The sequence below is a fragment of the Chiroxiphia lanceolata genome, chromosome 1, assembly GCF_009829145.1.
Source record: "Chiroxiphia lanceolata isolate bChiLan1 chromosome 1, bChiLan1.pri, whole genome shotgun sequence".
In the NCBI taxonomy this organism is placed as follows: domain Eukaryota; kingdom Metazoa; phylum Chordata; class Aves; order Passeriformes; family Pipridae; genus Chiroxiphia; species Chiroxiphia lanceolata.
The window spans coordinates 74,666,957-74,682,086 of NC_045637.1; the positions used below are offsets into that span (position 1 = coordinate 74,666,957).

The 15,130-nt window shown below is 36.2% G+C and overlaps 1 protein-coding gene across 12 annotated transcripts in view; it reads right to left on the reverse strand.

Annotated features, from left to right (window-relative positions):
* Nucleotides 1-15,130, reverse strand: part of CTNND2 (catenin delta 2) — a 629,184-nt gene that overhangs the window by 16,564 nt on the left and 597,490 nt on the right. For 9 of the 12 annotated variants that reach the window (XR_004356187.1, XM_032683409.1, XM_032683400.1 and 6 more), the window contains one exon: nucleotides 14,246-14,371. The exons of the other annotated variants lie outside the window; for them this stretch is intronic. Coding sequence is in view for 8 of the 9 variants with exons in the window: in XM_032683409.1 (XP_032539300.1) it covers nucleotides 14,246-14,371 (126 nt within the window). In the remaining variant the exon portion in view is untranslated. The remainder of the gene's footprint in view (nucleotides 1-14,245; nucleotides 14,372-15,130) is intronic. 12 annotated transcript variants of the gene reach the window in all.

Genomic DNA, 15,130 nt, shown 5'->3' on the forward strand with positions numbered 1-15,130 from the left:
TAACTGCCCTTTTTTTCACACAAGGGAAAAAGAATCAATGCAATTTTCCTTGCTGCAGTTTTCTTGAACGTGTACAGAAAGAAATTCTATTCCTTCTATTTAAAACTGTTGTAATGGTGATGTACTTAAAAAAAAAGGAAAGAAACAAAGTAATACAAATACTAGAAACAGCTAGTTCAGAAATAAAAAAAGGAGAGTTTGAGTAATTCTTGTTTTATTCCTGCACCATAATGTAATGCAATAATCCAAAATAACACATTTTTAAAAACATATTATAGTCTGAAACTGTCACAAGAAAATAAACTGACTTTTCCTACTGTTCTTATTAAATGACAACATTTCAAATGCCTTCAGTATTAATAGACTGCAACTGTCTTTATCACTGCTTAATGTTAAATCTAAATCAGTAACACTGAGTTTTCCCAGTCTCACACAGTTTTAAAAATGCCTACTTTCTGTTGAGCTCAGCAGAAATTGAAGCAAGCACCTGGCATGGTGCTAAACAAAATTTTTATTATGAAATACTGAATTAAAAAACCCCAATACAATATTAATATAATTTATTGTATTACCATTGTTATTATTATTATTATTATTGTTGTTGTTATTACAAAATAATCATTCACTGTTGGAGTAGTAAAGAATGTTACCACTCTGTACCTCAGCTACTCCAGACATCCAGCAGTGAATCCCACCCCTTCCCATGCTCTGCCTTTGCTCAAAGCATCTCTCTGACCGTTCTTTTCTGTCCACAGATACCATGGGCACCTAGCTCTCAGAACTGCAAGAGAAAATGTCTAGAAAATTCCCTTTCCACTAAACTCTTAGGAAAGAGAATTGAGCAAGGGTGTGACACAGCAGGAGGAAAAGAGATACTCATGACTGTTATAGAGGGAAATGCTGTAAGTAAATTATTATAGACAGGGGTGACACCTAACTACAGATCCTGAATGTCCGTACTCCTCACGTAATGCATTTGTACAAATGTGTGTATCTCAGTCGCAATTTCAAAGGAAAAAATAAGGAAGATTAAAATCTTGGCTGGGCTTTTACAGTACAGTCAGGACTTTCCCTAGAATCAACAGTGACTGTCCACTGAGAGATCACTCATGTTTAGGACACCTGCTCAAACCAAAATTTTCTACTTCCAATCTTTCCAATCTATATCCAGTCTCCAAAAAGCAGTTTCTATACAAACCATGTCCTCCAAGCTGGAAGGAGGATCCATGAGAATGCAAGAAAAACAACTGTAAAGCCCTAAATTTTTAAATCAATTTGGAAACTATTAGAAACTTTTCCATATATATACATATATATATACACACTATATATAATATGTACATATTTATAAAATACATGCATTTTTAATAGTTTATAGCAATAGACATAATAGTTTATAGCAATAGTTATGATGAGTAGTTTAAGTCCAATAATCTTATGCAAGCATTAAGACTACAAGGATCATACTTAGCATTATTTCTTATCTCCGGTTCATCATAACTTGTGTGGTGATTTCTCTACTATAAAACTGAAGGAGCAAACACGTGAGAAGCCCATGCCTTTATTCTGCTGAAGAAAAATTGTTCCCTTCTTTCTCCTTCTCCAGGGTCAGAATTTCTTACCAGAAAGGTGACTCTCTATAATTCACTCTGTTGTAGTTTTCTGATCATCTATTTTCTTTTAAATAGACTGAAGAGAACGAAGAAGTGGACAGACTTTCGATTTGATAAAAGGAAAAGGAATAGACTACTTATTACTTTCTGCCTGCAAAAGGAGGAGACATCAGCCATGCTTACATAGTGATGCCAAAAGGCAGAAGTATGACTGCTCAGAGACAGTTTTGGGTCTTTAAGCGGCAAAGGTATTTATTTCGAGCAACGTTGGGGAGCTCTCACTGGACAAACTAGCTCCAAAGTTTCTCAGTGAAAAGTCAGGCAATTTATACAATTTTCATGAGTGATTACAACATCTTTACATGCATATTCATTTAATTTCTGAATCTAATTATCATATTCATAATAGGCAGGGTTAGGCGGAGTTTGAGGCAGAGTCATCCTTTTGGGGAAATCTTTGGTGGTCGTTCTGGTCCTTCAGCCTCATGAGGCGTCGTCTTTCTTCTCTTCTTCATCATGAACTTCTCAGCTTTTCCTGACTATGTGCTGGAGGCTTGTGAAAATCCCTTGACTCAGCTCTTTTATCTCCCCAGATGTCCATCCTATCTAATTCATGACTACTAAGCTGACCTTTCTGTTATCTGTTATTAGAACAGAACACACCAGATGTAGGCAGAGCTCTCAGAGCAAGGTACCACTTTCTCCATCTCTGCTACCCCTTAACATTAATGTTGCATTCCTCAGAGTGAGGGTTTGTAGCATATTCCTCAGAGCAAGCATTTAAAATCCTTGCTCTCTTTCAATAGTGCAAGTCAAAAATACTTCCAGCTTTGTGGATCTGGATACATCCATGGTGAGGTATACTCTCCTTTCTCATTTTTGCTTCCCCCAAGTAAAACCCTGGCATGTGGTTAAAAAAAAAAAGTGATGTGAAACTTCCCCTAAATATTTCTTCCTGTTGTCTATTCCATATGTATTTTTACATTAATATCTGCAGCCTGGTTCTGATGGGAAGTGGATGAAATAAATTCCTGATACCCGCACTGTCCCATGGACTCTACAGGAATAGCATATGGCACCCTTGTTCTACAGAATATCAAAAGTACTTTGTCAACACTGCTTCCTCAGAAACAGCATTGCAAGGTGCCTCAACAGCAAGGGAGCTATATTTGGGACGCTAGCATGAGCACTCTTTTGTGCAGCGGATGTTTTTCCTTCTTTTCTTCCCTGCAAATTTTCATTTTTCTCTCTGCTGACAGTAGTGCTTATAATGAGGTCTTCAAATAAATTCTACTACAAAATCCCAAGTTGGCAAGCCAAACCAGCTCAATAAAACCAGTGAGGCAAACAATAAACTCTAACACAGGGACTGTGGTGACTTGGCATTGCTTTTGACTAAACAAGGCATACTACTATCATTGTATGATGATCTTCATGGTATTTTTCAACAGATTGTGGGCAGCTTACAGTATTTCAAAACCCGAATACTTTTAAGTCATCTATCTTTAGCTCACTTCTGTTGCAAGGAACAAGCTTCTTTCCTTGTAAAGGTAAACAGTTTGTAACGAATTTATTAAAACTATCCCCATCAACAATTCCAAAAGCTATTAGTGTTAAATATTGAAACTAATTTTTAAGAGCCTAAAGGGGGTATTTTCAATTTAATGGTGATATAAATACCACCTGACATGATGGCTGCTTCCATTAGTTTGTTTCAGGTCTACTGCCTGTAATGAAATGTAATTAAATTGATTTGGGTACTTAAAGGTAGAGTATATAGCAATGTCTTGTAGAGAAGAAAGCTAACTCAAGAGCAAAGTGCGTGAGACTTACTTAAGAAACCAATTTACCAGCAAAATGTGATCTAGGAGAGGAAGAGTAAGACAAAAGGATCTGACAAACTGGAAATAAATTCAATGCAATTCTGTCACAGTCTGGGTGCATTTGTTAATCAGCAGTAATTATTAACAGGTGGCAGCTGCATATTACAGGAGGACAGAGAATGACCAGAGTACAGAAATACCATTATACATCCTTATCACCTCTTCCAAGGTATCTTTTACTGGGCATTTGTCTATATTTTGACTATAATGAATATACATATCTATTATCCCTCAATTAAACTTGAAAAAGTCCAAATGTTAAAGCTTGATTAGCAGTGACATGTTTCTGATGGTATCTTCTTGGGAAAGCTGCATGGATTAAATCTGGGATCGGAGCTGAATGACCAATGTAGGAAACAAAAGTGATATTGCAGTCTTACTGATTATCTTTTACTGGGCTTAAGGAATGAACAGGTTCTTTGTCCTCTTGCTCAAGTTTAAGTAATTTTGAAAATAAATAATTTGCACCAGGACAATGGGAAAATAATTATTTTGTCAGGGTGACTAAACTTATTGTGCCAAACACCTATTGCATGTGTCTTATGAAAATATAATTTGTTTTTATTTTCTTTTCTTGGTATGCTTTTTGATTTTAAAATGTAGTGGGGAAAAAAAGCCAACCAGTTTTCTGTTGTGTTTGCAAAAATTTCAAATTTTCAGAACTCTCTGGTAGCTCAGTATTTGATTTGAGGAGATGATTTGTGGAGGTGGATGGTATCAGACATAGCATTTTCTCACTTGTAGTACAGTAACATTTTGAGGGCTGAATTAAATTAAGCCCTGATGGGAACTGACACCAAGTTGACCCAAGAGGGAACTGGTGCTCCTGCCTGAAGAATTCACAGATGATAGAGGAGCGAGGTGGCCAAGGAATGGGAGGTGGAGGCGGGGATGATGCGGTGCCTAGCCTGGATGACCTCACGGCATCCACTCAAAGAGAAACACCACATCATAGGCACACAGCAAAAATGAAAACAAGCCCTACACTCTGACTGATTATGCTGATCAGCTGCTTAGAAGGCACTGACTTGAAAAGCACAGAGTGGTCTAGAAAAGCTGTATGATGTATGATATCTGCATGTACATCAGTATCTTCCTATGTTAAAGAGCGCAATCTGCCCTGACTCCTGGCCACAGATGTCCTAAGATTGTCACAAAGAAAGAGAGTAACTTCTTGAAAATAGAAAAATCCTACTAAAGAGAAAAAATAAAAATGATGCACTAAATCTAATAACAAAACAGATAAACCTCCAAAAATTATAGAAAATGCTGTGTTCTGCCTCCCTCCAGTTTACAACCACTCCAGTATGCAACTTCTCGCTTCAGGTCTGAACCTGTTGTGACCTGATTTAACAGACATTTTACAGATGACTTGAAGCACACAGGACCAAACTTACTTTGTCATCCTACTTCCTTAGCTGTAAGCCAGCTTTTGACTGGTTCCAGGATATTAATTGTAGTAATAACTGCTCCAGTTATAAGCTGTAGAAACGTGCAGTTTTGATAGGCAACCTCCTGCAGGAATCAGTAACTAGACCTGCCATGATGTCAGAAGTAGGTGATACAGCAACAAGGCACAGTGCCTCTAAGTTTGTAACACAGGATCTATTCACTTCAAAACTCAGACAGGCACTGCCCTGAGTTGCTGGTGTTGCTTCCTTCACAAGCTAAAGCACTGCTGTCAGGTTAAATGAAACATTCTGACTTGTGTGCACCAGTGTGACACTGTCTGGAATAGTAGATAAATCTGATGTGAATTAAGTCAAGGCTCATCAGACTTACACAGGTCTGGGCAATTCTTCACTGGGAATTTGTTGTCATGACACTAATAAGACATAGCAGAAATTAGAACTGGATCAAATAATCTACATACATTGGTATATGAAAATTATGTGTGTGACTTCACTGTAGTGAGGAATCTAAAATGGTCACAAGGTTGGGGTGATCCATGTACATATCTCATGAAGCTCTTAAATGGGATTTTTGAAATAATGCAGATTAAATGTTCATCAACAACCACCGTTACTTATCATTAGGTTTTACAAACTGGGATCATATAATTTTCTTTTAATACAAGAGGAAGAATAAATACATCTCCCAGTGCTTCTCAACAGAGGTAGCAAGCCTGACTTCTCTTCCTGTGCCCTCTCCCATGGCAGCAGAGGCTAACTACCCCCACCAACACACCTGAACAGTGAGTGTGCACCACTGAAGCAGGTGACAAAGAAATGTCAGCTGCTGAAGGAGAGATGGAGAGACAGCTGTTCTCTAAAAAAGCGCATGCCTTTGTAGTTGAAGCATGTTTACTTGGGAAGAGTGGTTTCAACTAAATTCTTATGGCTTCAAAAAACTCTAGGAACACTCTTGAAAGACAAACCAATTAGTTTTAGATAAACTATCTAATCTAAAACCAAAGATGTTCCTTCATTTTTTCTTTGAATTTACAGTGCCAAGTCCTATTATCAGTAAATGATTCCTGAAAGGACTGTTCTTGCTGAATTTGCTCGTGTTGTTTCCACAAAAATTCAAAACCAGAAGAGAATTCCTGGGCATTGATCTGCTTTATGATGTATTATGAATAAATGTTATTTTATTGCCATCAGTTATCCTGCAATACTAAGCAGTACACTGACATTTTTACTCCTAGAATTTTATCTTTTGCTTCCAAAGTGGTGAGATAAGTTGCTCAAGAGAGGAGTAGGGATTGAGACTGGAAGATCCTGACATTCTCCCAGCTTACACATCAGCAGTTGCTTTTTGGGTTAAACCCTTCATTCTGGAGTAATTTCAGTGACTTCAAAAGGGCTGCTTACTTCACTTGTTCTCTTTTCCCTCCTTTCCCAAAGAGTTATGAGCCAGGCCCTCAAAATCAATGGACATGAAGTAAAGACACAAATCACTGAAGCTCATCTTCATTTGAGGATTTTAGTATTTGTGCTTATAGTTTCATTTTCACAGCTTATGAAAGCCAGAAGATTATTTTAAACATAGAAATTCTTCAAGTTTGGGAGATTTAAAAGTATTATAATGATTTGTATAAAAGAGTTGCTCACAGTTATGCCTACTTAGCTGAGGTGGTTAAAGGAAAATACAGTTTGCTTCCAATGCCTTTTCATGATGATGATGAAGCCTGTTTACTGGTTAAAGCTTACGGTGGGAGTACGACACCTGCTGCTGTGTGAGCTGGGACAAAGGCCACTCACTCCTCCCTTGCACAAACTGAGGAGAGAGGACCAAGACCCCGCTGAGAGCACCATGGGAGCATTGCCATCACTTGAGCCAAAGCAAAGAGACACAGTGGCAGGGCCAGACTGGGAAAGACCAAGCCAGGCTGGTGGTAGAGCTGCCACTGGAGCAGCCACCTCTCCCAGGGGCCCTCAGCCCCTGCCCCAGTGCCTGATGCTGGAGGCTGCCAGGTTGTTCCCCAGCTGGCAGAGCTGTGTGATACACACACAGTGCCTCAGTCTCCTTTCTTGTGCACTAGGCTTGACCTCAGCACTTCTTTTTACCCTGAATCTCAATGTACAAATGGCTTTTACTTATAAGTGACCGTTTCTGCATCCCAGACACAGCAGAAGTTCAATTGCTTAAGATGCTGAAAGACAAATACATATTGAAATACGTATTTAGGGCAGCATGAGGCTTTAAGAAGGGCTTCTAGTCAGACAATCATTAACCGAGCAAAACTGTCTGGCGCTGGCTGAGTATTATTAAGTTTTCTGTAGGCTCTTTGAAGTGACATTTTCAGAATTGGTGGTTAAACTCATTTTTTTTGAAAAGAGACATATACCTCCCAGCCTCCATCTCAGCTTCTCTGAAAGCAAAGCCATTATTCTCCTACTGTCAGTGTTCCACCTCAAAATAATCTACAATATTTTCTCACCCTGTTTTTCTCTTGCCATTGCAGTGCATGGGGTATTATATTCTTCTGAGAGTATCACTCCATTTTTTTTCTTTTAAAATACCAAAAATGGCCTTGGCCAGTTTTCTCTTTTTCAAATACTATTTTGGTGTGCGTTGTTATCATCTTCTAATCACAGAACCTGTACCATAATTTTGTATCTCACCCCTTGATTTTAGCTATGAAGAGACACATGATAAGGGAGAGATAATGCTAATTACTTGACAATCTATTCCAGTGAGAAACAGCTAGGTAACTACCCCCAGTTGTTTTGTAAAGTCTCGGATGTTTCAGGCAATTAGTGAGACATTGTACCTATCCATAATTAATTATTGATTTCCTGTTGCGCAAATTGCAAAGATAACATGAACTAATCTGATGAATAAAAAAGCTATAAGAAAAGGGTATCGTATGTGAGGCAAAGCATGAAGGACAAGACTTCAGATACAGCAGAGTTCATTATTCATTTTGCTGAGGTTATATGCAGCTAAATAATAAAACTCTCAAAACACTGCAATAAAATGTAATAAATTCATTTTTCAAAGCATCACTTTGCCTCTTATACAGAAATAAAATTGTTTTAATATATTTTAGAGGAAATGAAGGCAGTATTTGGCCCTTCAGATAGAATTTCTGTTCTATTTTCCCCTGCAAAAGGTATACAACTCTAATTTAAATTTTTAGATTCATAAAAGAACTATTTTTGCTTGTGTCTTGTGTGTACAAAAAAACCTTGCCTGCAAGAAAATGTTTACAATAATTTTGATTCATATTGTCATTTTCATTCCAGAAATGCAATTTCACCTATCTTAACAGGTTTATAACCTAGAAATGCAAACTTTGTCTCTTGGCCACAACATTTCAGGAGTAAGACAAATACTACTTTATGTTCAGGGTCAGTTTCTTAAGTCTACCATCCTTCGAAAGACTAGAAAGTAATCAACACCTCTTACTCTTTTAATGCATTAAACCAAAAAATCAACCAAATACAACTCTTCTATCATACTTGTGAACATAAAATAATAAAAAAAAAGATTATCAGAATAAAATTTGCACCATTGTCTCTCATGGTGAAGAATATGGTAGGACTAATGACACTGACCATGATCAAGAGCCATTAGGACTTTGTGCTTTCCAAAGAGTGGCACTGAAGCTGAAAACAGGGGATCATTTTATTGAAATGTGGAACTGTGTGACAAACAAGGAACCAGCACCTCTTTGGAAAAATAACTAGATAAACTCCTGCTGTCCTTGGTTTTAGGTCAAAAGTTTGTGAATAAAAACACTTAAACTAGAGAGTTAGAGATCCAAGTGATTATTGCTTAGCTGTATGAGTTTTAAGGATACGCTGCTTGGAACACGTAGTTTACCAACACATATAGACATTAATAATATAGACATTATTTTTTTACTGGTATACCTTTAAGAGTTTTTGATTGACTAAGTCAGAGCTTTAGCATTGTTAACTCAAACAGGAACTCACTATTGGACCAAAGCCTAGAACTCTCAATTTAAGCGATCCATAACTTTCTCTAAAAGCACTTTATAAAATTAAAAGTCACAAAACCAATTCAGAGACTGTCAGTGAAGCTTCTCATTTCTACTTTTTGCAGGAAGAAGTAGCTATAGCTCTTTTATCAAGACAAACTGTAGCAGCTAGGAAAGGAAGTAAAAGAAACTCAGAACAAAGTACACACACTACAAAAGGGACTCCTTTCAAAATATAAGTTTTCTTTTTTAAAGTCTGAAATGGCAGACATATTCAGGACATTTTTGAATTCTGTTAGCAGTTTTAGGAGAGAAGAGGGAAGAAATGAGAAAGACTTCCTAGCACTTTTTCCCCCACCCATTATTAGATAATGTAGAACATCAAAGTAAGATATAGATGCAGCAGCTTAATATTTCATTGACCTTTGATTGAATTTACATGTACTGGCCACATTAAACAAACACATTTAACCTCCTTATAGAACCCAGAAGAATGAGGATGATGATAACGTAAGTACAGCAACACAGTGAAGCATCAGCAAAAGGTGACTAGTGTTATGCATCAGAGCATCACAGCTAGACTCTTCACCTCTGAAACAGAAATATGCCATAATTTGCCATAGTAACTACTTTGATTTCCCTCCCCTCTGTGCTAAGTGCATTTGCTATTACTACAAGTAAAAGTCCTATTGATCTGATTCATTTGCGTAACTATAAGCAGCCATCCAATGCCATCCAACATTTGTGTTCAAGTCTGCTGAAAGAAACTGAGTTTCTCATGCATACTCTTTACTGCACACCTACTTTTATCTGAACCTTTACTTGAACCTAGGTATCCAAACATCAAGCACACAAGTTAATTAAATATGATATTTTGTTCGGAATGGTAGAAATCATGTTCCTTGAATGAATTTTGGAGAAAAATGACATAAACATAATTTCTCCTAGTGTGTATCTTTAAAACACTCCTGAAAGTCTTTAGAAGGACTTCTGGATTCTTTTTGGTATTGTACATATGAAGCCAGCTAAACTTTCTTTGCCACTAATTAATATTTATATTTGTTTAAAAATATTTAATACATTATTTAAGTGGTCTAAAAATGTTCCCAGTCCCAAAACACATGCAGTTAATTTTCTTAGGTCTCTATTTTGTATTCAAGTATTAAAATACAATCTTATTCTGAGGGATCATATTTTTGAAAAAAAAATCTATATGTGTGACCTTCCACTTACTCATAACCTTCTAGATTCTGGATGCCTACTCGTAGCTCTACCCTAAGGATATTTCAGAAACTTCAGTTATACAATTCCCTTCAGAAAGAAGGCTTTAAGAGAAAGATACTGACTCCTGGGTTGCATTTTAAATTTTCTTTTCTTCAGAGAACTTCAAAGGGTGGAGTACTTTGGAGACAGACTTTACACAAGTATGAGATTAAATTTCTGTCTTCTAAATCTGTACTTAGTAACCTTAAAATGGACTTGAGTTTTCAAGAGAACAATACCTTGTCATTCCATCATAAGCCAGCTAGAGCTTACCATTAGACTCAGTGTAAGTGCTGAGGATGATTTAGCGTCACATACGTAGGGCTCATCCTAGAGAATTGTTTGGACAAACTTTGATTCTTTTCTTATTTGTTTAGCACCTCTGGAGCCTAGTAGGTTTTGGATGAGAATGGCACCAGTTTCCATGCACTCCTTACTAATTATCTGGAAGAATTACTGTTAAATTTGTCTGCTGAATTACTGTTCACTACAATGCTAAATGCTAAAGGGAAGCACTATCATGCCTTCAAGGCCCTCAAGGGAAAAGCAACAGTCAAGCATAGCTGCAGACACTTTCTAAGCTCATAACTCAAACTATTAAGGTTTAGTCCTTTACACATTCCCAAGCTCTCTTTGTTCCAAGACAGAATTATAGTCATAGAATCTCCTGAGCTGGAAATGATGCATAGGGATCCTCAAGTCTAACTCTTAGCCCTGCACAGGATCATCCCCAAGAATCACACCATGTGTTTGAGGGCTTTGTCCAAAAGCTTCTTGAAATCTGTCAGGCTTGGTGCTGTAACCACTTTCCTGGGGAGCTGCTCCAGTGCCCAACGACACTCTGGGTGAAGAACCTTTTCATAATGTCCAACCTATGGGTATCGTAGACATCATACTTAAAGGCAGCGTCTTCTATGTCTACACTGTGTTGTGATTAAGTTTTACATCCACACCCCCCCATTTGTGCAAACATGTACATGTATGTACATATAGATATTTACCAGTAAACATACAGATATGTTGTCTAACAGACATACAAGTATTTGCTTAAAAAAAAAAAGGCATTAGTTTGGGTTTAATTGTGCTTAGCCATCATACATGATTTTTGGACATCATTCAGTAAAAGAGCCTGCACCAAAATAGTAGAAGAGTAAGGGCAGGTCTGGCTTCAGCTACACAGAACTGTTTTCATGAAAATACTGTAATCTGTATTGAATCTTCAGTTCAGCCTAGACTCTCTTAGATCACTGCTAATATTTTAAATATCATCATAAACACAGAAGATGTTTCAGAAAAAAACATATAAATACTGAAACATAACTAAAGGAATGTTAGGTTATACTGCAGAGTTAATAAATCCTTGTTGAGACCATGACAAAGAATTTAACTATATAAAATGCAAAATGATTAGAATAATTGATACTTATTAACATACAGTAAACTATGAAGTCCAGGAGGATTAAACATTTGAGAACATCTCCCTCTAACAATTGATGTAGAAACACGTTTTGATACTCCTCCATATGTTGTTATTGTTATATAGCTAAGAACATTAATTTTTGGATTGCAAAAGATTTTCTACTCTCTTTAGGCCACGTGAAATACATTTTTAAAAAAGTAATCACATAATGACGATCTTCTATCTTTCTAGTATTGTCTTATACTGTTAATAAACTGCAAGTTAGAAGGAACTACAAAAAATATTACTTGATATGATGAATAAGCTAAGAAAATCAGAACATGTTCTACTTTACAGCACAAGTGAAATGATAACTATTGACATTAAAATAAAATCAAAACAACATTCAGTTTGTCTTAGCATTTTGTAATATTTTGGTTTTTTTTTCTAAATTGTTTTTAAAAAAGTAGCCAAATTATTTCGAATGATAGCACAGCTAGGTGAAAACACTTAATATGTGTGTGTTATGTCAAATGATGACAATCTTTCTCTCTTTTTTCCAAAATTCAAGAACAGTTTATACACCAGTCTTTCCCTAGGTGAATACTCCTGAACACTTCTGCATATGCCAAAGAGTTTACCTGTAAATCTCAGTTAAATTTATTTGCACAATTTCCTCTTTGGCTTTCATGATTTTGCTCATGAAATGGACATTCCTATTGTATAGACAAACAGGGTTTTATTTAAGAAGGCAATTGGCAATCAAAAAGCTACAAATGTTGAAATTTCCTCAATAAAGTTTTGAATGATTCTTAAAAAAAACAATCCCTGAGAAGGCTTATGCAATCAAAAGAGGAAGTAAGTTAAATGGTAAGTTTACATATACAGTGATGCTGCCTAGTGCTAATTATGTGGGGGAAAAAAAGAGGTAAAACAAAAAACAAAATTCCAGACTATTGTATCACTCCTCACAGAAGAGATTTTGTGTCTGTAAGGAAGAATGAGAAAAGATGAATCGTGTTACACTTTGGTCTGCAGCTACTATTGTTATTTCCTACAGAATACAAAATAAACCTTTCCTTTAATGAAAAAATACTTTGTATTTGCGTGTGCACTGGCAGAGGCAAACCTGTCTTACATGAACACTGGAAACTAATATACAGCATAAAATGTAGGATTAAGAATAATTCAGTGCACACACAAAAATATCAGTAGTTCCAACTTTTTCTCCATTACTGAAATCAATGATGATTTCGTGATTCACTGTTTCACAAGACTGCCATTTGATAAAGTACCACATTTAAAATGCTCAATTAAAGGTGAATAACATGTTTTTAAGAAAGAAAACAAGAAAGTATACATTTGAAAACTATAACTTTTTGCTATATTGGTTATAGAATCCCTATCTTCTAAAATTATTCAGATGATGCTTTAAAAAAAGCTTGAATATGTTAATTCCACAGAAAATGTCCACATTTTCTTTATTTAAAATCGATTTAGGAATTTGCTTAATTCCTACTTAACAAAAGAAATTAATGTCATGTATCAGATGATGAAATGCTGGCTGTTTTGAATATCGTATTCCCGTTAGCTAAAGATTAAAAGGATTTACCCTAACCTTGAAAGATATTTATGTCTAGGGTATTTAAGTGACATCTTCTGTAATGCCTTCTCTCTTCCAGGCAAACTTAGTGCAAAAAACCAAAAAACTGAAAGAAATAGCATAACTACTTTGTCCTGTGTAGCCAGCAAAAACATGTAAATTCCAATTGTCTCTAAATATTTTATCAGAAATAATACACACATATATATATGACATAAAAAAAAATATGTCTGTATGCATGTATAATAATACATATGTGTATACACACACACACACACACACACACACACACACACACATAGATATAAAGGTTTCTCCATGGACTTACTTGAATGCTATGCATATGTAGAAGGTATTTTGTTTTTGCAATAATGCCACAAAGTAATATTTTAATATGAAAAAAATATTAGCAGTAAAAAAAAAGAATACACTGGTTAAGGAAATGGAATTTTAGTACCTCAAATTAAAGACTGCCTCTAACAAAAAAATGCCCAGTCCTGCTAATTCTCATCAACTATAATTCTGTCTGAAGGAAATATCTGTCGTCCCTATTAACAGAGATTTTGAAAATTAGCATTTTAAAAATTTAAGTGACTCCTGAAAACACTGATTTTTATGTAAATATACCAGTGTACCTGGGTTCCCCTTACTGAAATATGTAGCTATTGCTTTTTTCTTAAGAGATACCATTGCATCAGAAAACAAAGCAATGTGCTTGAGAAATTTAATCTGCTATTGCAACACAGTGCTTATCAGTAGCTGCCTTTCAGTTTTAAAGATTAAGGCAATCAAAAAAGAGATCACAGAAATGCTAGCACAATTGTCAGGGAACTGAATGTTTTCCTCAGAGAGAGTAAATCTTTGCACACCTTCGTCCTGTGGCTGAAATGAACAGGAGTACTCTCTTAAGTGGAGACACTTTCCACCTAGAACCTACAGGGTTTGATGAATTAAATTGTTTAACTTAAAATCATATTCTCCAGCAAGGCTTTTTTACTTTTGATTCAAATGTCTCCTGTAGAGCTCTTTTGAGTACAAATCTCAGAATGCAGTAAACATAACAATTCAAGAGTGGTCAGCTGACAGCCAGAATACCTGGGTTGGGGAATAGATTCTGGTTTCTTGGCTCTGGGAGAGAGTATGCTGAGCGTGCCATGACCCAGAGTCGTGGGTTGGTGAAAATCCTCTGTCATCAGTCACACTGAAGCTTGGGGACGCCCACTGCCATAAATCAATCAATCAGTCAATCATTTATTAATCAGGTACTTACATTTTCATAGTTAATATAAAAATGGGCTCTAAACAATGCCTTCTCTATAATGATACTCCAGCTTTATATTACAGTGGGGTCTTTATCTTAAATTAATTCATCCTTTTTCTAAGAGGGTGACATGTTAATCTGAAAAAGTCCTTGCCAATTGTGCAGAAATAAATTAAGCCCTGCTGAAAGTTCAGCACTGCAAAATACGTATGCTCACGAAAAGTCTGAGCACATGAATAGTTCCTTCAAGTCAAGCCACTTTTTGAGGAACTATTATGTTCTGGAGTTAGAATTTAGATGCTTAATATAGGGTTTAAGTTCTGCACAGACCTCTTCACTAGATAAATTTAACCTAAAACAGCTTCTTTTGGGGGATGTCTGACTAATGATAATCTTACCACAAGAAAATCCAAATGATGTGTCCCCAGTCTACATGATAGCATGTTGTAATTAACATTTTTAAAGGGTGAGTATGTATATTTTATTTAAAAGAAGACTTTAGACTCTAAAACTCCTTGACTAGGGTTTTGAAGCTCAATACTGGCAATCTTCATGGAACACTTAGTCACAAAGGACCTTCTCATAGAGTCATCATTTTATTATTCTGAAAGTCATGAAAAGCGAGTCCTCTTCTATGTCCAGATGGGCCTTAACTCCTTCTAAGGCTTTGGACAATTCTACGTGTCTTTTCTAACCAATGACAAACAAGGCCATCTCCA